Source organism: Hypomesus transpacificus, chromosome 3, assembly GCF_021917145.1.
Source record: "Hypomesus transpacificus isolate Combined female chromosome 3, fHypTra1, whole genome shotgun sequence".
In the NCBI taxonomy this organism is placed as follows: Eukaryota; Metazoa; Chordata; class Actinopteri; order Osmeriformes; family Osmeridae; genus Hypomesus; species Hypomesus transpacificus.
This window is the reverse complement of record NC_061062.1, coordinates 13768439-13790701: the sequence shown is the minus strand read 5'-3', so window position 1 is coordinate 13790701 and position 22263 is coordinate 13768439. Positions and strand designations below refer to the sequence as shown.

The window sequence follows — 22263 nt, the reverse complement described above, 5'->3', positions numbered from 1 at the left end:
CAGCCAAAAGGGAAGTGGCACTGCATCACCTGTCAGCACAACAGCACCAAAACACCTGGACAAACCAACACGTGCCTGGTAGGACTGGCACAGCCAACACTCTTTGGGAACACTGCGTCATTAAAATGTTTCTTGTTGCACAGCGCTGTGTTTAGTCACGTATGCATAAGGGAGTTCTCTGAAATGTAATTCTGTGAAAGGATATATTATATACTGGCAGGCTGCTGCAGGATCTGATTTCATTTTCATGTCAGTCTTATCTGGCTTTTCTACCTCCAGATACCAGAGATTCTGGAGCTTGTTATTGTAATTCATTCATTACAATGAATGTTGACGTATCCAATATAAACTATGGGGCTTGACCAAAACTGCCGTTATAGGCTATTTTGTAGTACTTACATAGTATTATTGATGATGGATACACAGATGGTGGTGCCTAATTGCGTTTGATAATGTTCGGCATGTTTAGTTTTAACATTCTCTAAAGGTTGAAAAAAACAGATTACTTTATTTATTTGTCTCTGGATCTTAGAAACGATCTGTTTCACAGGGCAAATCAAAGTTCAATTACTGTTTCTCTCAGCTTGCGAATCTTTGGCAGTCTGCGCAGAAAGCGCATTCCCGTGTACAGTGCACGCGGCTCTCCCTTAATAAAACTGCAACATGGCACAGTAAAGTTACACCTGTGAAAACCTCCTTCGAACTGTGCTTTCTGCGACGGTGCATGTGTTTTTAAGCGTACATTACGAGGAAACCCCTAAACCGATACTGAAAAAATACAACTTTGCGAAATTCTCAAAATGAACCAATGTCAGGGCGAAAACAGGTGTTTGGAAGGAATCTCATCCAAAGGTGAAACCACTGTTGATGAAGACAACACGAGCAGGGTCGTGCCCTGCGCTCCCCGAAGACCCCGCAGTAACAGGCACAAGTCGAATGAACACAAGCGCCTGAACCCTCATAAATTAGTATTACAACATATTGTCCCCTCTATGAACTCTTACGGTCTTTGCACCGTCGATAATTTTCTCGGGAATAAAATTGGAGATCGAGTTCTCCAAGAAGTAAAACATACCCACCAGGGTGGCAAAATGAAAAACGGAGAGTTGGCATGTGGACATATTGGGCAAAGCAAGAACATTCGAGGTGATACAATTGCATGGGTAGAGGGGAATGAGAAAGGCTGTGAAAACATAGGCTTTCTACTCACAAGGATGGACAAACTTATCACATACGCCGACGGCAAACTGGGGCAGTACAAAATCAGAGGGAGACACAAGGTTAGTAACCTATATGCTTATAGCTTATCATTTATTTGTATTTCTCAAATGTAGCCTATTATGTTGGCCAACGTTTTGCTTATTGTAGAGAACATTGTTGTCATATGTGTGAATTCAAATACTCCCTAGGCCTGTATGTAGAAAATATTGACGTATTGTCTATATTATTGTCAGCTATAGTCCATATTATCAGAAACTAGGTATGTTAAATCTACGTCGACTGGCATAGGCCTACACAATATAACCAGGAAAAAAGCCAATGTTTGTTTTAATGATTAGGTTATCAATAGCTTAACTATTTGGACAAATAGGCTCTGTTTTATTTTAATTGATTTGGGCTATCACGTTTATCTTACTGCTATTGGAATAATTAGGCTATAATTTCAGTCATATGTATGCCGTAGCTAACTATTTAAATGAGCTGTCATTATCATTATCAGGCTTAGGCATATTGTTAACATTATTACGATCTTTATAGGCTAGGTTTTTCGTCATTTTGTTGTTCTTTCTTATATTCCTTGTCCCCTCTTCTGATGATGATATTAATAATACTTTGACGATAATATTCTGTCTACTTATTAGGCAAGCGTTCGTTTTCTGATGGGAACGTAGGGTTCTCGGTGGCACGTTGCCATGACAGTGTTACTTCGGGCCGGGGAGTACGTGCGGTGCGGCTGCGAGCGAGGGCTACATGCGGCTTGTGAAATCCTCAATGGCGGAGGAAACGCCTACCACTCACCGATTTTTCCTTCTTTGCAAATCACACCTATTGACCTACATGTATATGAAATTGGATATTAAACGAAAAGAAAGTTAGGTGGTCTGTCTAAAATAGAATGGAATAGAATTTATATTATATTAAGCTTAGGCCTACTTTGCGTTTATATGCGAGTCTACATTTGAATGTCAAACTATTATATGTTTTAACCCGTGTTTGTATGATCGAAATATCTTTGTATTAAATGCATTATTAAATTGTAGCTGAATCACCTTAGGGCTACTTGAATGAATGAAAGTTCTACACACCCCGCCCCTATAAGGTCACATCCCGCACGTTCCATTTGTACAGGTATACGGCGCGCTCCTACCCTGTAGCCCAGTTGACAAACGTTGACAGTTTCTAGGAGGAGAATGGTCCGATAATCTTCCCAGTTCAAAGTATCAGTCTGTTAATTTTGGAAACGTCGTTCGAAGCTGTCGTTGGACAAAATCATAATATCTGAATTTTAAACTAGCAAAGGTTACCGTTACTGCCTAATAATGCCCCTTCTTCAACACATTATGGACTCAGAAATGGAGCGGTTAGCCCTGGACCAGATAGTTCCCTCCCTGCTGGACCAGGGATTCTTTTATGTTGACAACTTTCTTGGAGATATGGTTGGAGATTTTGTGTTGCATCAAGTGAAAGAAATGCACCACTCTGGAGTGCTGCACGATGGACAATTAGCCGGCCAAAGTTCTGGCATCTCCAGAAGAAACATTAGGAGTGATAAAATATCTTGGGTCAGCGGACTTGAGAGGGGATGCGAGGCTATACATTTTTTATTGACACTGATAGATAAATTAATTTCTCTGTGCATTGGACGACTTGGGAAAAGCATAATTCGGGAGCGTTCGAAGGTAAGATGAAACTAAAACTTGCAAAAGATTCCTGTTCAATTCTTAAGGCAAGGCTCAGCCCAAAACGTTTCAGTAGCTTATGGTGAGATATGTTTCAACATTCTTTACATGTAGGCCATTTTATATTGGTTCACAAGACCAAACGTTTTCATCAAAGGGGCCAACATGTTTTCGGTCCATACCCAGCAGGGTCAGGATTGTGCAGGTTCAGTGAACCTGTGAGACCAGCAGCCTTGCATGGTCTCACAGGCTAGCCAATACTTGCACTGCGTGCATAAAACAAAGACATGTCTTTGTATATACAGTTAAAAGGAAACACCCATCCAGACCCTTCCTGCTCTCTTTGAACATGTTTCGTATACGTTTACATATATGATTAATACCTATCGCAGATGTGTGTGGGTTGTACGTGACGCTTAACTGTTGCTGTAGACACAAGGAAGTTGGATAGAGGAAGGAGAACACCCACATTTAGCACGCACACATAGATAAACTTACACAAACTCATACACGAACATGCACACGCACCCACCTCACGGCAGGTCTTCTATGCACACCCTTGTTTTAAATAGGCCTATGTCAGATGGACTTCTCAGTGATTACCCAAACAATCACAGGTCAATTGCAGCAAAACATGATTATGTTGGTTAGGAAATGCAGTTAGTGACGTTAATCGCTAGATATGGTTGGTGATATGAAAAAAAGGAGAACGGCTTTTTTTTTTTCCATACAGCCTAACATGATGCATTGCCAAAGTTAACTTAGGCTACTGTTTCATACTGCGAAAATAGTCTTGGGTTTCATGTTGGATTTTTATAAAATAAAAAGGTCATTTTAGTGTTGTTGATTGGGTTCAACTCTGGCCACCATGCAGATTGCTGGCCATAGGCGATTCTAGGTTTTAAAACTTGGGGTGAAGGGTAGTGAACCTTTTTTGTTGTTGCTTACATTTACATTTATTCATTTAGCTGACGCTTTTATCCATAGCGACTTCCAAGAGAGAGCTTTAAAGTGCATAGGTCACTGATCATAACAACAAGAAGCCCCCAAAACATTGCCGGAAGCCAAAACATGAAGCATATTGTGGAAACCCAATGGGAGTCCCAATGGCAAGAACCATAAGAGCATGCAGTTAAACAAGTTACAATATAACAACATGAACCTCAAAAAGTGCAAGAGTGTACCTGTAGAAAAGCAAGCAACAATAATATAATTCAAAAAACGTTCTCAAAATTAATAGTAAATCTTAAAATGTTAAATGAATCATTATAGTACAACAAACCATGATATAACATACAACTATGACATCACTTAAACATTTTCTAAAGTCATTTAATCGTTTTTTTTACATTAATTTGAAAATGTAAAACTTTTCATCCCAACAGTAGGGGGTGCAAATGCCCCCGCGGTAAAATCGACTATGCTGCTGGCTCACGCACCACACGTAGCATTGCCATTAAACCTTCAACATCCTGGCAAGCAGCCAGCCCTCCTCACAGGGTTAGGAGGACTTCCCTTTCGCATTCTCTCTCTCTCTCTCTCTCTCTCTCTCTCTCTCTCTCTCTCTCTCTCTCTCTCTCTCTCTCTCTCTCTCTCTCTCTCTCTCTCTCTCTCTCTCTCTCTCTCTCTCTCTCTCTCTCTCTCTCTCTCTCTCTCTCTCTCTCTAACAAATCTCTCTCTCTCTAACAAATCTAAATTTTCTTTCATAAATTAAACGTATTTCAAAGGAGCCTACTCCAAGCCTGTCTTGCTTCACGGCGGGTGGTGAGCTTAGTCGATAGGGTTCTATGTCTAAACATGCATATGTCTTACAGCATAGATAGGCTGCATAAACAAAGAAGTTCCTTATCAGAATACACAGCTGTGGTGCTGTGACATCATCAGAGATGGCAAAAGTACACACATCCTTCACTCTAGTGGAAGTACAGATAGTACAGATTTAAAACTACTCTGGTAAAAGTTGAAGTATTGACTAAACTTTTCAAGTGTAGTCAATAAAGTTCAAGTACAGAAGTATGGGCTCTGACAGATAGCCCCATAATAACAGTGTAAAAGGTGTAATAACAGTAACAACTGTGTAAAACCAGTGTCAGGGGCGCCGCCAGGAATTTTGGGCCCCATGAAAATGAAAATATATATTTATATTTTTGTATGATTTCTATTAGTTTTTCTATGTTTTGGGGCCCCTGTCAGTCAGAGGCCCTTAGATTCGTCCTAGCTTTCCCCCCCTATACGGCGCCCCTGACCAGTGTAACAACAGTGTATTAACAACAGAAAAACAGTGTGATATCAGTGTCAATGCTACCAAATACAGATTAAATTAAGTAACAAGCCTGGTTTGAAAATGAAGAAGTGGAAAGTACAGATATTTGTGTAAAGAATTTAAGGAGTGAAAATAAAAAGTTGGCAGAAAAGTAAATAGTGAAGTAAAGTACTGATATCAAATCAATAACAAAGTATTTGTACTTCGTAACTTCCCATCTCTGGACATCATACAGTGCCCTCCAAAAGTATTGGAACAGTGAGGCCAATTCCTTTATTTTTGCTGTAGACTGAAAACATTTGGGCTTGACATCAAACGATGAATGTGAAACCAGAGATCAACGTTTCAGCTTTTATTTCCAGGTATTTACATCAGGATCTGATGCACAAATTAGAAAATATCACCTTTTTGTTCGAACCCACCCATTTGTCACGTGAGCAAAAGTATTGGAACATATGACTGACAGGTGTGTTTTGTTGCCCAGGTGTGTCCTATTACATACATTATTCAATCAATAAATACCACTGAATGTCTACACTCAGGTTCAGATTGGGTAAGATAGGTTTTGTCTATGCAGACTGTATTCAGAGGTGAAAACAACATGAAAACCGGAGCGCTGTCTTTGGGTGAAAAACAAGCAATTGTGAGTCTTAGAGAAGATGGAAAATCAATCAGAGCCATTGCAGAAACATTGGCCATAGCCAGTACAACCATTTGGAATGTCCTGAAGAAGAAGAAAACTACTGGTGTACTAAGTAACAGACGTTGAACAGGTAGACCAAGGAAAACATCAGCAGTTGATGACAGAAACATTGTGAGAGCTGTAAAGAAAGACCCTAAAACAACTGTTAGTGAGATCAGCAACAACCTCCAGATGGCAGGAGTGAAGGTATCACTATCTACTGTTCGCAGAAGACTTCATGAACAAAAGTACAAGGGCTACACCAGAAGATGCAAACCACTCATTAGCAAGAAGAATAGGAAGGCCAGGCTGGAATTTGCCAAAAAGTACAGAGATGAACCTCAAAAATTCTGGGACAAAGTTTTATGGACTGATGAGACAAAGATTAACTTTTACCAAAGTGATGGAAAGGCTAAAGTTTGGAGAAAGAAAGGAACTGCTCATGATCCCAAACACACAAGCTCATCTGTGAAACACGGTGGAGGTAATGTCATGGCTTGGGCTTGCATGGCTTCTTCTAGGACGGGCTCATTAATCTTCATTGAGGATGTAACACATGATGGCAGCAGCAAAATGAACTCGGAAGTCTACAGAAACATTTTGTCTGCCAATTTAAGGAAAGATGCAACCAAACTGATTGGCAGAGCCTTCATCATGCAGCAAGATAACGACCCAAAACACACTGCCAAAACAACAAAGGAGTTCATCAGGGGCAAGAAATGGAAGGTATTAGACTGGCCAAGTCAATCTCCAGACTTAAACCCTATAGAGCATGCATTTTACCTGCTTAAGAGGAGACTGAAGGGAGGAACCCCACAAAACAAACAACAACTGAAAGAGGCTGCAGTGAAAGCCTGGGAAAGCATCAAAAAGGAAGAATGCAAAAGTTTGGTGACGTCAATGGGTCACAGACTTGCTGCAGTTATTGAAAGCAAAGGATTTGCAACTAAATATTAAGTCTTATTCACTTAAATATGTTTTAAGTATATCTGTTCCAATACTTTTGCTCACATGACAAATGGGTGGATTCAAACAAAATGTGATATTTTCTTAGTTGTGCATCAGATCCTGATGTAAATACCTGGAAATAAAAGCTGAAACGTTGATCTCTGGTCTCACGTTCATTATTTGATGTCAAGCCCAAATGTTTTCAGTCTACAGCAAAAATAAAGGAATTCGCCTCACTGTTCCAATACTTTTGGAGGGCACTGTACATTAAAAACCATTGACCCACTCATGAAATGGTTTGGTTCATGGTCTGATTTTAGATGTGTGTATGGATGAAATGAAATGATGTTTGTGTGTATTGCTCTTGTGAGAAAGCTGAGTCGTGTGTTGGCCCTGGAAGATGATTTATCTCCACTGCGTTTACAGAGGAAACACACTCACACAACACCAGGAAATCCCCAACCCAGCTTTGTCAGGCGGTTACAGCTAACCGTAAGCTCCGGTGCTCTGACCAGTCCAGAACGTAGGATCTATTACTGCATTACTGGAACAAGCTGCAATGAGTAGGCGGCACTGTGACCATCTCTGGTTATGTGAGGGGTTGAAAGGTCTTGTACTGATGGTGGATGGGGGCTGTGATTTGGGTTTGGCTCCTAACCCCAGGCTAGTCCCATTTGAGCAGCTTTGAAGGCATTATGGCTTTCTTATCGCTAAATTACCACAGCCTGATTCATTATGCTGCCTTGAACTGCTGACTGACTGCCTTGGTGCACGTAGGCCAAAACCACAACACACATACACACACTTTGCACACCCACCACACACACACACACACACACACACCCACACTCACACATACATACACACACACACACACACACACTCTTATTCACACGTAGGCCAGAACCATAACAAAAACTCTAAGCTTATCTCTTACAAGCCTGTTAACTTGAAAATGTCTAGTCTTAATGTGGTCCAGTCTTCTAACCAATAGATACATTGAGGCCTTTCTAGAACTGTTTACCAATAGTTCACAACACACAGTCCTTTCCTTCACATCACTTAGTTCACCAGTTAAAGACCACACTAACAACCATATGTGTTTTTTGGTTTTAGTTTAGTTAATTTTTACAGGGACAGTGCACATTAATCAACATTTTCAATAAAAGTGCCGGTTCAGGGTCTCGAAGGGGCTTCTTGGAGCTCGACGGTGTAAAGAACAGGTGTAAAAGTGTAATAACAACATAATAACAACAACAACAACAGTGTAACAACAGTGTAACAACAGTGTAACGGCAGTGTAACAACAACATAAAAAAGTGTGATATCAGTGTCAACGCTACCAAATACAGATTAAAACTAAAGTAACAAGCTTGGTTTGAAAATGTAAGATGGAGTAAGTCCAAGTAAAAAAAATCAAAAGTAATAGTGAGGTAAAGTACTGATACCAGAAAAATCTACTTATGTGCAATACTTCCCATCTCTAGTTGTATTCATAGGAGTATACTGACTAGCCCGAGTTATGGATATGTTGGATTAGTTGATGAGTATCAGGTGTGTAACATATATCAGATATGGTAATGAAGAGTGTGGACAAGGTGGCAGATAGGAGTTATGTGGCCTTCTCCTCCCGAACCTCAGTTAAGTATAACTCCATTTATGAACCTTATGTAACGTAATGGAGAAATGTAAAAGGATATTGTGTTTGTGTGTTCCAGGCGATGGTAGCATGTTACCCAGGCAACGGGACAGGGTATGTGAAGCATGTGGACAACCCTAATGCTGATGGGCGATGTGTCACCTGTATCTATTACCTGAACAAGAACTGGAATGCCAAGGTACACTGGACCTTTTGGAAATCCTCTTAGTTTGTCACTGTATCACTGTATCCAACCATGTTGGCAACGGATGGATTTGCCAATCAATCACCTAACAGAAACTACCCATGAGAGTTAGGATTTATAATTATTAATATAACGTTATTTAATGTAATAGCTTCATAATGTAAAACAATATATTGTTTTACTAAATTACTAAAATTACTGTAAGATTAAACTACAATGTGTATAGTATTCAATATTTAGTTATAATTAGTATTGTAGTAGTATTACATGTAGTATCATATAATAATAATAATATTATAATAGTATTATATAATACTATTATATGTAGTGTATATATAATAACAAAAAACTACATAAAATACTATTTAATACTATATACAATACATGAAAGCATCCCTACAGGGTGTTTACATTACACATGAAGATTACAGAATCTTACCCGATATAGAAACATGATTTTCAGTGTTTCAAGTTCATACTTTTTCTTATAATTGTAGCCCCAGAGCATTTTAGTTCCAAGCATCTTATTCTCTGGACTGAAGTGAACATGTTTGGTGTTTTATCTTCCAGGAGCATGGGGGAATTCTACGGATCTTTCCGGAAGGCAAGTCGTACGTGGCGGACATTGAACCGCTGTTTGACCGCCTGCTTTTCTTCTGGTCGGACAGAAGGAACCCCCATGAAGTCCAGCCCTCATTCTCTACTAGGTTTGAATCTTTTGCTGCTGTCTGGGGGGCATTGGCCAAGGGAGAGCTATTTTATCATAAACTGGCATTGATTCACATTTGAGTTGTAAGTTAGTTACAGTTGCTGTTCTAGTACTAAGATTTATAGTTTAATTAACGGCAAAAGGTACTTTGCTTGTCTATGTGTGGAGAAGACACAAAGTCAAAATACATTTGAGTGCAAAAAAGTATGAGTGTTTGAGTATTGAGTGTGTCTTTAGCTCATATCCTCTTTGTCTCCAGGTATGCCATTACAGTGTGGTATTTTGATTCCGAGGAAAGGGCTGAAGCCAAGAGGAAGTTCAGAGATCTAACTGGTAGGTTTCCTGACTACAGAATATTCTGATTGCTTCACTTAAACTTTTCCTTTCTCGTGATCTGACTGAAGTGTACATAATATATCTTATTAACTGCTGAAACATTCCATGTATGCCAGTAATGAACAGGAATGTCTTACGTGTATAGTATGTGAATAATAATACTTTGAGTGTGGGAATCTTATCTTTATCACTAATTAAAACTCTCTGTGGTGTTTGTTTCAGCGTCTACCGAGCAGGACAGTATGACACCCTGAGCTGCTGCCAGGGCGCCATCTTGCTGGTCTGAAGAGGTCAGCTGGCCTGGAAGTCTTGTCTTCACAGCCTGCTCTGGGACCTTTAACCCTTCTGCCATATTGTGTTTGCTCTCGTGTATCTCTCTTCACTGATCTTAAACGGACAAGAAATGAAGAGAGATGTGGTTGACAACTTTTTCTAACCCTGAGATGTGACTATTAACCCACACCAACACACTTTTGAAGACTCGGTGTGGTCTAGTAGACTAAGCTCTACTCTCAAGAGGACTGTGCTCATATGAAGGCTGGCAAGTTCCAACCTGTGGCGTCATGGTGGATATTTATCAGCAGTGTGGTGTGTCTTGGAGTTAATCTGCATTGAATCATTTGCTGCCTTTTCTGTGTCTGTGTTGTGCCATAACAACCGTCTGAGGTGTAAACCTGTGTGTGGAATCCTACAATCATTAAGAATGGGTGTGGTGAAGTTGTTCAAAATGGTAGTTATGTTTGTTCTTCAATGCAGTTTTTTTGTTGTGTAGAACGGAGGAGGGCTGTTAGTGTTGTGGTCAGTGTGCTATGCTCCTTTACAGAACCTCTCACTCTATAGCTCATATGGAATGAAGATTGCCAAACTTACTACCTACTTGAGTACACTGTCTATAGAACACAGCAGATTTCCAGTCTGTCTTTGAAACATTTGTGAAACCTCAGAGAAAGCCTCCACACATCTCACCTTTGGCAAAATAACGATCCTTGATGCGACAGCTTAAAGCTGTGTGGTCCATTAAAGTTAATAAAAATAGTTTTTAATATGAAATATTCAAATTGTGTTTTAGTTAGCTTGTATGCTGGTCAGCAAAGCTGATGTATGGGGAATGCTGTTGAGAATGAGAAAAATGTTTGCATGATGTGAATATAAAAAACATTTTTCACCTATGTTTCGGGATTTGATTTGAAGGAAAATATTTTAAAGGCTATAGTTGTAACCCTGTAGGACCCTGCATATAAATCAAAATGAAAGCGATATAAATGAGAAAACATCAATTTTGCATCAAGTTTGACTTTCCCCCACTAGATGGCACTCTTACTCTACTACGCAATTCCCTTCTCAAGTTGCAGGAGGGGAGGGGAGGGGAGGGAAGGACAAGAGGAGGAGGACCAGGGAAGGGGAGAGGTCGTAGAGAGCATAGGCCCTCCAAGACTAGCCAGCCGATTTTAAATATTTCAGTCTATTTTAAATGAGGTCTATGAAAGATAGATCAGAGGGGTAAGGCAGGCAGAGAGTGTGAACCTGGAACCCGGCTAATAACCTCAAGCTGTCCATCTCCCTCCCATGCTAGTCTGATCTAGAATCTATGGGAGATAATGGTGAAGACAATGATGAAGGTGGGGATAGAGCAGAACGTACACATGGATCAGGTGTGTGTTGCTTTGTTCTTGCGTTGATTCATCTTTCTGACATCACGTTCCTCCCCTAGCATCTATTCCACATGACCAAACCCTTAGCATGGGGCAGAGAGGACAGAATTACCTCAACTAAGCTAGTGATGGACCCGAGTCGCTAGGTATAATAATCACTCCAAGCCTGTGAACGTCTCATACCATTTACTGCTTTATTACAGATGGGGGTTAGTCATTAATTCATCACATTCAGTAGGAAAAAATTATATCATCAAATCTGTTCATCAGAAACACCAAGGAGGAGGCTGGCGGCCCTTCTGCAGTGGATGACAGCTCCTAACTCGAGCTAATATGGTGGGAAGCTTCCGTATCACAGTGAGGTTGACGTGATTGTCACTCTGAGGTAATCAGTAATGGGAGTTATGTGTAAAACACTGTAGGCAGAGTGTATTATTGACCGGACCTGCTTGTAGGGGTTCAAATGATTTCATGGTCTTGTATGCACGTGTGTGTGTGTGTGTGTGTGTGTGCGTGCGTGTTCTGAGCCAGGAATGGATGGTCTGTTGCAGCTGTTGATCTGACCTGGGATGCAATCGGTTTGTGTGTGAATTCTGGAGATCAAATGCAGTGTAACAACTAAAACTAAAACACAGGTTATCAAACTGAGGAAAGAAGCTGAGCATAACCACAACCCCCGACTCTACATATCGGCCTGTCGGCTCCGTAAGTCATGTGACCGTGTGATGATACAGAGGTGAGTACATACTCCTGACAAGAACACGCTCCCTACAGAACTGTCTCGACCAGCCCATCCACCAGACCCTGACACAAACAGCAAGGTAGGAAGAAAGAAGAAAAATAGAAAAGACGAAGGAAAAAAACTGGCAGCTTACTGATGTGTGGTAGCATTCACTGGGATGGTTGGATGTAAAATAAATGATGCCAGATAGTAACAAATTCAGGAGAGGTTTTATTATGAATATGGCACCTGTAAGATGGTAAACCGTGTTACAGAAAGACAACCATGTATGACATGTTTCTTTGAACGGATGAAAAGCTACAAAAGTATAAAATAACCCTGTTGTAAAATGAATTATGTACAATTCTGATCTGCAGCATTACTCATGGTAAATGAAAAAAAAATGTCTTTCAAAAAGAAAAAAAGAAAAAAAAGAAAGCCAGGCACTCAGAGTTAGCATCAGTTAGTTATGTTTTTTTTCTTCTTCTCAAAAATTAAAACAAAACAAAAACAAATGAAATAGAAATGTACCATAGTTTTTTTTTCTTTTTAATATTTTAATTTGTTTGTATTTAGAATTTATAACACTGTTAACATTGATACTAAGAGAATCCCTCTCTCCCGTATTCGTCGACTTGGCACCAAGTTTCCTCATAAAAGAATCTGTATAATTGTACAAGAAATAGTTAAAAACACAGACACACTCTTCACAGGTAATGAAATGACGATTCATATTTGTAATTTTAAACACTATGTATCGGACAGCAGCTGAGATTAGTTTGAAGTTTAAAATCACCAGCGATCATTTTGACAACAACACAGAACACATTAAGAACAGCTCCCCCTGCTGCTGAGAGGGTGTAACACATGGGTGTATTTCCTGGTCCACAGTGTTTAGTCTTGAGAGCTCAGCACCCCCCCCCCCCCCCCCCCCCCCCCAGCCTCCCCCCTCAGCTCCCCCCTGCCTCCTCCTCCTGGCTATGTAGAAAACACTAAAGTCTAGCTTAGCATCAATCTCACCATAGAGACACTCAGCTCTCCAGCAACTGACCAAGCCTCTCTGCCTACAACACCCACAACCCCTCTTTTTATAAACACATTTAGTTCATGACCTGGGATTTAGAGGAACAACACATCGTCACAGAGACCACACAGAGTTGTTTCCTGATGTGGGGGAGTCGCCCTGTACAGTTCATTAGACATTAGGCTCCTCCACCCATTGTCTGGACAGACTATAAAACACTGGAACGTTGACAAAGCTTCTGGACCGAACGGAATCAAGTAAAACCAAACAATCAACCAACTTAGTAAACATGCATTTCCAAAAACACCTATAAAAATAGATTTATAGTGCGAAATATTTTTCTTTTCATTTCTTTAGAAATCTTTAAAATCGTTTATTGTCCTGAAATACTACCGTAATCTTTTTTTTTGTTTATTTATCCTGTGAGTTGCAGGGTCCTTGAAGTCAACAGGTTAGGTGGAAACCAATGAAATACACCCAATGCATACAATAAGCACAAGGGACTCTGGGAATGTTTCACAACTGAGGCTCGTATGGTTCCAGAAGTTTCTACATCTAAATGCTACTTTAGCTTTTTCTCATCATATTCCTATAGTAGTGTAAATATGCAAGCTGAAAACTGCGATTCCCAGATTCCTCAGTGGCAAAAATGGCTCCATAAACCTTTGAGCTAGTTAAGAGTCTTTTATCTCTGAGAGAAAGAGAGCGAGATAGAGAGGTCTGTAAGACTACACAACAGCAAAGCAATAGCAGAAAACGGAAAGGAACTTACAGACAAAAGGAAGCAGCAAAAAAGGTGACTCTACATTTGGAAGGCCACCACACGAAATCCACTAACCTCCACTGGTTTCACTAGGACTGCAGAGGAGCCGGGGAGGAGCCTCAGGAGGCCCCGCCCACCCCACACTAGAGTTATAGCACAGAGAAGACAAAGGACAAGAAAACAGCTACATCAGCTTGGTATATACTGCATATAGTAACACACACGGAAATCTCCATGGAGACTGACAGCCAGTGACACTTACACATTGTACACGTTTACGGTTATCACGCTTGGTAATAGGATGGCAGGATGGACGGACGGGCTGTCAAAGGATGAAGTGACAGTTTTTACCGTTTTATTACTTATTTTTCTTTTTGAAAAAAAAACGAATAATCACAGTGTTTTGTAACACCAAACTGTGAGATAGTAGATTCAGAACATTTTTTTTGGCAACAGAGAGGGGGGGAAAAGGGTTTATAGGGAATGGGAAAAGTTTTTTTTCTCTCCCATAAAAAAAACCCCTCCTATTCCATTGAGACTGATTGAGATGCATGTCCTTGTTTACAATCTTCCTGATATGTGAACTCAGAGAGTCAGATGACTGGAGGAAGAGAGCAGATCAGCAGGGAGACTGGAGGTGATTCTGGTTCAAGGAAGGAGGGGAGGAGGGAGGGAAGAGCAGAGGAAGGAGAGAGTACAAAAAAAACGCTGACAGGAGCCGGTCATAGTTTTAGACATTCATCTTCAAGTTAATGGTGCTGATTAGCCTCCCAGTTTGACTGAGAGAAAAAGTGATCTAGTTTAGGATAAAAACAAACAAACATAGAAAACAAAACCCAACACAACCCATGTTGGCTATCTGTCCATCCTCAGTGGCCAATCAGATTGAGCCTAGAGATGAGGAGAAGTGATGTCACAAGGGAGCGTATCGGCTGGTTGGAGGGCTAGCTCTCCTGGTGGGAACTCTTCCCAGACTGACCCCCACTCGTCTGGAGGTGTAAAACACTTAATCAGCCAGCTGAATGAGGTGAATGTGTAAGTGTGTCAGTATGTGTGTGGTGTTTCAGTGTGTGTGTGTATGTGTGCGAAGATGTCTGTGTGTGTGTGTGTGTGTGTGTGTGTGTGTATGCGTCTGTCATTCAGTGGTAGCACCATGAGGCTGCAGAATGGAAGGAGAGGATAGATCTGGTGCTGACCATTTCTAGAGTTCTGGATCACAAACAGAACTAGTAGAAGGAGGAGAGAAGTAACATTCTATTCACAGGTCAACGCCCGGATGAAAATTGCTTTTAAATGCTTGATTCGAAAGTGAAAAACTGAGCTACATGAAAACAAAAACAAAAAGAAAAAAAAGCATTAACGTCTAAACTACTATTCCCTTATTGAGAAATAACCCTAACATCTTGTTTCAAGATTATGTCTTATACCTTGTCAGACAGGTTAACTTCCTTTAGTGTTTGTGTAGCCTTGACAGCCAACCCAGTAGGATTTCCCTCTTCTCAAACATCTTGAACCTTCACCTTAAATACACAGGGCACCTTCACAAAGATGCTACATTATCAACTCAAATAACAAGAAGAGTTCACCTGAGGCTCTAGAGGGCCTCCGGACAGCTAGGATTCTCTGTAGGCAAAAAAGGGATTCTTTACAACAAAGAATAGTCCATTAAGTTTGTTTCAGAGAAAATGTTCATTGATTGAAGAAAGGGAAGTAAAGATGGAGAGACTGAGAGAGGAGTAGTGAAAGAGAGCAAGAGTGACATGGGAGGGAGAGGAGGAGGGCGAGGAGGAGAGGGGGCATTCATTTCTATTACACAAGCTCAATTGCTCAAATTCAAAGTGCTAGAATACATGGTTTCCTTCCCCCCCCCATTTCAAAACACAGTCTTTTGCCTCAAAATAAAAAGTCAAGAGTCTTTTGCTTGTTTGTTCTGTCAACACAGTGGAACACAGTCACATGGTCGTGGGTGCCGGGCCTCAGTCCTCCTTGCGCTCCAGCGTCTGAGTGGTGTGGATGCCGTTGCTGTACACGGGGAAGGGCAGCGTGGAGAACAGGCCCTCGGCCGTGGTGAACACGTTCCCAGCCTGCATCTGGCCCAGGCCGCCGCCGCTCCCCGCCGCCGAGCCGAAGGGGCCGGCGGCGGCGGCGGCCGACATGTTGATGCGGTGGACGTGGTGATACAGCATCTCCATGGGGGTCTTGGGGTCCAGGCCAAAGCCGGGGGCGTTCACGTCCACGAAGGCGTTCATGGCGTGTGTGTTGGGGAGCAGGTTCCCCTGCATGGCCAGGGTCACATCGGCCGGGGCGTAGCGGATGGTGCCTGTGGTGTACACGCGGGGGGCGGAGACCGTGGAGGAGGGGCTGGTGGCGGCAAGGGCGCCCGTGACGCGGTGGACCAATGGGAGGACGACGTTCCCGGCCTGCAGGCGCTGAAGGGCCTCGAGGTCGTTGGAGTAGAGGAGGGAGGAGGAGGAGGAGGAGGAGGTGGTGGGCGTTAGCTGCTGCTTGTCGCGTGGAGACGCCGAGAGGGGCGGAGATAGCGGGTCGGAGGAGGAGGAGCTGGAGGGGGGCGGGGCTAAACTGGCCACGCTGGAGGCGGAAGAAGGGGCTGAGCCAGCGTTGTAGACCTGCTTCCTGTTCACGCCTCCGGCCCCTCCCTCGGTGCCAGGGGGGGTTAGGACGGAGTCGGGGGATGGGCACCTGGAGGGAGGAGCCTTGAGGGGAGGGGTAGGGTTCAGGGGCAGGGGGCGGCCCCGGGGGAGGCTTGGTGGTCATGCTGTAGGGCGACTCGTTCCTGGAGATCTCCCGGTTGGGCGGGTAGTTCCAGATGCTGCTGTCGTTGTCAAAGTTGATGGGCTCCGACATCTCCGTCTTGATCTTGAGGACGGAGGCGCTGGAGGGGGAGGGGGGCGGGAGGAGGGGCGGCTCCCCCAGGGCGGCGTCCATGGCGCCTGGGCTGGGCGTGGCCGAGGAGAGGCGGAGCCTCCTGCTGCGTCCGCCGTCCCACTTCTGTTTTTTCCTCCTTTTCCTCCTCTTCTGGTGCTTGCTGGCGGCCATCTCTGCTATGCTGTCGCAGTCTTTCACGCTGTCACCGTCCTCGTCCTCATCCTCATCCTCTTCCTCTTCAGAGGAGGAGGAGGGCGCGTGGCGTAGCTCCACCCCGTCTCCATCTCCATAGTGCTCCACCTTGATGTGCAGCCCTCCCAGGCTCCCCATGGACCCCACCCCCCCTATGCCCCCTAATCCCCCAATTCCCCCCAGGGCTCCCAGCCCTCCCAGGCCCCCCAGCCTGTCCAGCCTGGCCCCCTGGGCCTCCCCCTCGCAGTCGGAGGGCTCCAGGCTGTCCTGGTCCAGGTCCTCGCTGTCCTGGCTCTCTGGATTGCTGGAGCTGTCGCCCTCCTCCTGGCGCCTCATCTCTTGCTCCGAGGAGGACTGTCCAGGCTGCTGGGGCTGCTTCTTGCTGTCTGTTTCCGGGTCCTCGCTGTGCTCCGAATGGTTCCCCTTACCGCCTGACTTGGAGTTCTCGTTGTCTACTGGGAGAGAGACGCAGGTTAGACAACACAGGTACACAACCCTTCCCCCTTCCACAACACCACAACCCTCACAGCAAACGCACGCATGGGGCTGCACAGCAAATGTAGATACATATACTGCTTTCATCCCAACGCTGAATGGAAGAGATTCTTCTCTGTGCCAACGGACTCAAACACAGAGCAGCGCTCTGTTGCTTTTACATCTAAGTAACGTCTTTTGCTGGGATGCCGTCCCTCTCCAGCCCAGCTGGGAAGACCATTGTGGAACACTCTGTTGTGCCAGTGGCAGCTGGCAAAGTACCCAGCCCTCATAATACAGCCTGGCATAGGGGGCACAGAGGGAGGCTGGATGCCAACCGTCAATATGCTGGCACAGCCTTCTCTAATACTGTCACCTGAAATTATAATCCCCTCCCCTCCCTCCTTTCCAGGCAACATTACCGTTCCTCCACTATCACCCAGGTTAGACAAGACGTTTGAGCAGCAGTGCTCAGCCTTACTCTGTTGCTGGACCTGTGTACCAGAGTCTGTCCTTGTGCTCGGTGTCAAACCAAGCTGGTTCTAAACAATTCAACCAACCGGCCCCAGAGTGGCAGGCGGTTCTAGGCGGTTGTAGGTGGTTTCTATCGTACCGGAGTTCTCCTTGGACTCAGACTCTGAGTCGGACGTCTCCGAGGACTCTGACGTCTTCTCTGGCAGGTTGTGAAGCTGGGCAATGTCAATGGGCGTGTCCTTGTACTCCAGGTTACTGCACAGAGAAGAAGAACAGCAAGACAGGAAGTCAGTCTCCCAGACAACAGCAGAAGAACATATCCATCTCATAGCCTAGGGATGAGACAGACTCGTATGACAGACAGACTGCCAGGCTATGCTGGGATGGCGTCTCCATTCAGTGTGACTGGATCAGACTAGATCCTGCTGTGTACCTGAGGACGTAGTTGACCCAGATGATGTTCTTCTCGTTGTTGTTCTTGGCGTTGATGGCGATGGTGGCGCTGGACTGGATCCAGATGTAGCCTCCGTTCTTCTGGATCCAACGGTAGTACTTAGTCACACACTGGCCCTTATTCATCACTGCAGGGGAGGGAGAAAACGAGGTGTGTGTGTGTGTGTGTGTGTCAGACAGAGAGAGAAACAGAGAGAGAGAGGACATCAGGTGGCGTCCAACATCTGGCGGAGGCCTGCTCTGCTGGTGACATCATTAATCAAGCCTGTGACTATCTGAACGGAGCCGGGGCTGTGCACTGGGCTGTACCGTAGCAACCATCGCTGCTGGGCCCTCCCTATGGGGCTGGCCACAGTAGCCCAGGGAACTGGGATCCTTCAAATATATTAAAACCCATACGAACCCCCCAGAATGCTCCTGAAGCCCGGGCTTGTTGAAAGAAGGGTGCAGTGGCTCCCCTTCGCCACTAGGTTGAGCTGTGGCTCTGTGACAGCCTCCCCCCCCCCCCTCAGTGTCCTTGTCCGCTTGTGTTCCTCTGAAGAAGACGCGCTCGCTGGCGGTTGCAATACATTTGGCTAAATTAACCGCTAAATGGTTATCTCAACCAATATGTGTTTGCATTAATCATCCCACTCTAAAACAGAAACAGTCAAAATGTGAACGAGGTAGTAAATTCATATTCTTGGTTTAATTACAGCTACAAATAGGCCTTTCTATGAAAAAAGAGTTCTGTGAGAGGAATGATTTATATAAAAAGAAGGCCAGTAATTAAAAACTATTAGGAACTAATAGCATTGTTAAGGGCTCATCCCAGGGGCTGTAATAATTGACTTTAGTTCACTGGCTGCTTTCTTGAGCCACACACAGAAAGGATGTGTAGCTGAATACAGGAGGATGAGAGAAACGACTTGTTTTTCTTTCTAAGAACACAGAGAGGGTGTGATTGTGTATCCTTGAGATCACCTTCATAGCTTACTTCATACATAAAGGAGTATAACGTATATTAAAGAGAGGTACAGTAAAATAAGGCTCTGTTTATTTATCACAGCTAAGCTTTTGTGTGATCCAAGAATTAGGTGTGCCGCTATCGTAAAACATAATATAATTGTATTTCAAATGGGTATATGTAAATACAACATAATTAATAATACTTAGATTTTGAACAAGTCTTTGATGATCAGTTTAGTAAATTATTGAATAAAATGTTTCAATTTAATGTAGTTGGATGTTTCATGTGTAAATTTAGTCATGCAACGGAATAAATGATTAAGTGATAGCTCTGTATCCATGTGATATTTAGATTGTTGAAGGTCTGGCTAAAAGCTCATGTAATAAACCTATGTTTTTGTTTTATTTTTAAAAGTAAAGTGAATCATTAGACAACATTTGAGTCAACCTTAAAATATCACATACGTTTTTGATGAGCAAAATCTGGTCAAACCTAAACCTATGTTCCCACAATGGCTGTAGAACCCTGGCATCCCAATGGGCTTTCAACAGACCCTGTACCTCCATAACCTGTACATGAAAACTTGCTCTAGGCTACTTCTCTAGCCTTTACACAGAGCTTTCTGCAGCGCATGCCAGGAGACTGCTACATGCCTAAGATCTCTGTACATCTTCCTCAACAGACCTGTCAGTCTCTTTGATACTACTGTGTGAAGGATCTCATCTGCATAACCATCAATACACCGTCCACCTCCACCCCCCCCTGTCCACCTCTCCCGGCCCCCAGATCCACCCCTGCCCCCCCCCCCCCCGCCTCCCCCCCTCTCAGGTGAGGTTTACTTTTTAACCCCTTTCACTTACTCTGCCATTAAATCAATCAGGGCTGCTCAGCCTATTGATCCAGTGGTAATGAAGGAGGCTGTGTTCCGGTGCAGGGCCAGACTGCTGCTTTTTGGAGGCATTAAAAGGAATACGCTGCCTTTAATCTGAGTCTCTCTCTCCTGCAGCCCCGGGCATGCCTAGAGCATGGCTTCCTTCTCTCTCTACACCTCACTCTCTCACTCTCTCTCTCTTTCCATCCTCCTCTTACTCTTTCGTGTTCTACGCACCTCCCTTCCTGCGTATACCTCTTTCTCTCTCTCTCTCTCCTTCTCTCCTCTCTCTCCTCTCTCTCTCTCTCTCTCTCTCTCTCTCTCTCTCTCTCTCTCTCTCTCTCTCTCTCTCTCTCTCTCTCTCTCTCTCTCTCTCTCTCTCTCTTTCTCTCTCTGTCACGTATTCTTGTGCACTCCCCCTCTTTCTCTCCATCTCGACCCCACTTCCCCTCTCCCTGCCCATCTTCCCTGATCTCCCTGGCTCTCCATCTCTTTGCGGCCCCTTCCCCCATCGCTCCATCTCCCTCCTTCACTCCCTCCCTTCTTCTCTTTCCCTCCTGTCCTTCAGTTAGTTTTAATCACTTGGATTCCCTCCATAATGGTGGTTACCTTTCAGATACCCTTTACCCAGCATCCCCCGGCCTGTCTGCCATGCCGTGTCACACTCGTATAAAAGTAAGGTAATTTACAGCCGTGAAATTGCTTTATGGAAAAGTCCTTGCAGTGCACCATCGCGGGTATTATCGTAAAGGCAAAGTCTTTTATGAATGAGAGAGCTAGAGAAGAGAGAGAAAGAGAAAAGAGGAGAGAGAGGAGAGGAGAGACAGAGGGGAATGTTTTCTTTTCTTCATCTCCACTGGGTTTAAGATTGGAGATTTTGGATGGCTTCACAGAGGACTCTGTCTTGTGTTGTTGAAGTATGAGTGTGTGTGCGTGTGTGAGTTGGGCAATGTTTGTGGAACTTTATCTTGAGTGTGTTTACACAAAAGCTTGAAGGTGTGTGTTTTTCATGTAAGGTGTGTGCGTGTGCAGTCTGAGAAGGCAGTGAGAAGTCTGGTGTCGTTAGAGGCTGTGTGAACTAGTCTGAAAAAGCAGCTTGCCTGCAGGCATTGAGGCTTAAGTTTTCAGAGACTCCTCCTCTTCCACTTTCCTCTCCTCTCTTTTCCACTCTCCTCCTTTTTCTATTCCACTCTATCCTCTTTCCTCCTCTCCTCTCCTCCTCTCTCCTCTCCTCCTCTCTCCTCACCATCATCGAGAATATAATTTCTCTCCAATCCGCAATTACAGTAATGGGGAACTTTGTAAACTGAAGAAAAGAAACATACAGTACAGTGCAGATGTACTGTGACGAGCAGACTCTGTGTCACATTAATCTGAATGAATAAAACCAGAGGTGCCATAGTAAAGAGTGTCTGACAGGAGCTGAGTCATTTACACCATCTCTTCCTGCCTCCCCTCTGACCTCTTGTCTAAGTAGCAGACAGACCAGAATAATGTGCTGCTCTGCCTCTCCACTCTCTGACACTCTGGCTCTCTCTGCCCTTCTACGTGCTGCCTTAGACACATCCTTTTTGCTACTCCGATCATAGAAACTGGATATCGGTTATGACAACACAATATCTTCTCCTCGGTTCTCCTTTCCTTCTCACCATCTTTCTATTTTTACTTTCTCCTCCTTTATATCCCTCCTCTTCTCTCCTTCTGTTGTCTTCTCTCCTGTCATTCCCTCTCCTTTTCTCTATCTTTCCCTCTACTTCACTTCAGCTCATCACACTGAATTTGGTCAAAGGATAGAGGATATTCCCCAAGCGAGCTGGCCGCAATAACATTCACTCTCTCTCTCTCTCTCTCTCTCTCTCTCTCTCTCTCTCTCTCGCTCGCTCGCTCGCCTCGCTCGCTCTCTCTCTCTCTCTCTCTCTCTCTCTCTCTCTCTCTCTCCTCTCTCTCTCTCTCTCTCTCTCTCTCTCTCTCTCTCTCTCTCTCAACACTTAACAAAAACAGAGGAACTGCTCACTTCTTCTGTCCAGTCTTTTTCCCCTGGGAACCCAGCCTGTCTGCTTCAGAGTTTGTGTGTGTGTGTGTGTGTGTGTCAATTGTTCTGTGTGTCTTCCAATACCAACCA

General features: G+C 43.9%; 2 protein-coding genes across 3 annotated transcripts; one reads left to right on the top strand and one right to left on the bottom strand.

The window, feature by feature from the left end:
- The first annotated feature begins 690 nt into the window (after positions 1-690).
- On the top strand, positions 691-10840 carry egln3 (egl-9 family hypoxia-inducible factor 3). 2 transcript variants are annotated; one of them, XM_047017651.1, is made up of 5 exons: positions 691-1280; positions 8512-8631; positions 9208-9344; positions 9606-9679; positions 9905-10840. In XM_047017651.1, the coding sequence occupies exons 1-5, from the start codon at positions 801-803 to the stop codon at positions 9934-9936; spliced, it is 843 nt and encodes a 280-aa protein (XP_046873607.1). In that variant the 5' UTR covers positions 691-800; the 3' UTR covers positions 9937-10840. The 2 variants fall into 2 exon arrangements, with proteins under 2 accessions (XP_046873607.1, XP_046873610.1); XM_047017654.1 differs by lacking the exon at positions 691-1280 and adding an exon at positions 2200-2900.
- Positions 10841-13024: 2184 nt separating this feature from the next.
- Positions 13025-18447, bottom strand: LOC124465844 (neuronal PAS domain-containing protein 3). Its single transcript, XM_047017475.1, is given in 4 exon segments — positions 13025-16532; positions 16534-17372; positions 18008-18123; positions 18302-18447. Coding segments are annotated over 4 exon segments (1815 nt in total). The 3' UTR covers positions 13025-15818.
- Positions 18448-22263: the final 3816 nt, after the last annotated feature.

Excerpts from the sequence above, each read along its gene's own strand:
- egln3 (XM_047017651.1), top strand. The coding sequence starts at position 801 with ATGAACCAATGTCAGGGCGAAAACAGGTGTTTGGAAGGAATCTCATCC. Across the intron at positions 1,281-8,511 it reads AAATCAGAGGGAGACACAAG|GCGATGGTAGCATGTTACCC; the intron begins GTTAGTAACCTA and ends TGTGTGTTCCAG. Across the intron at positions 9,680-9,904 it reads GAAGTTCAGAGATCTAACTG|CGTCTACCGAGCAGGACAGT; the intron begins GTAGGTTTCCTG and ends TGTTTGTTTCAG.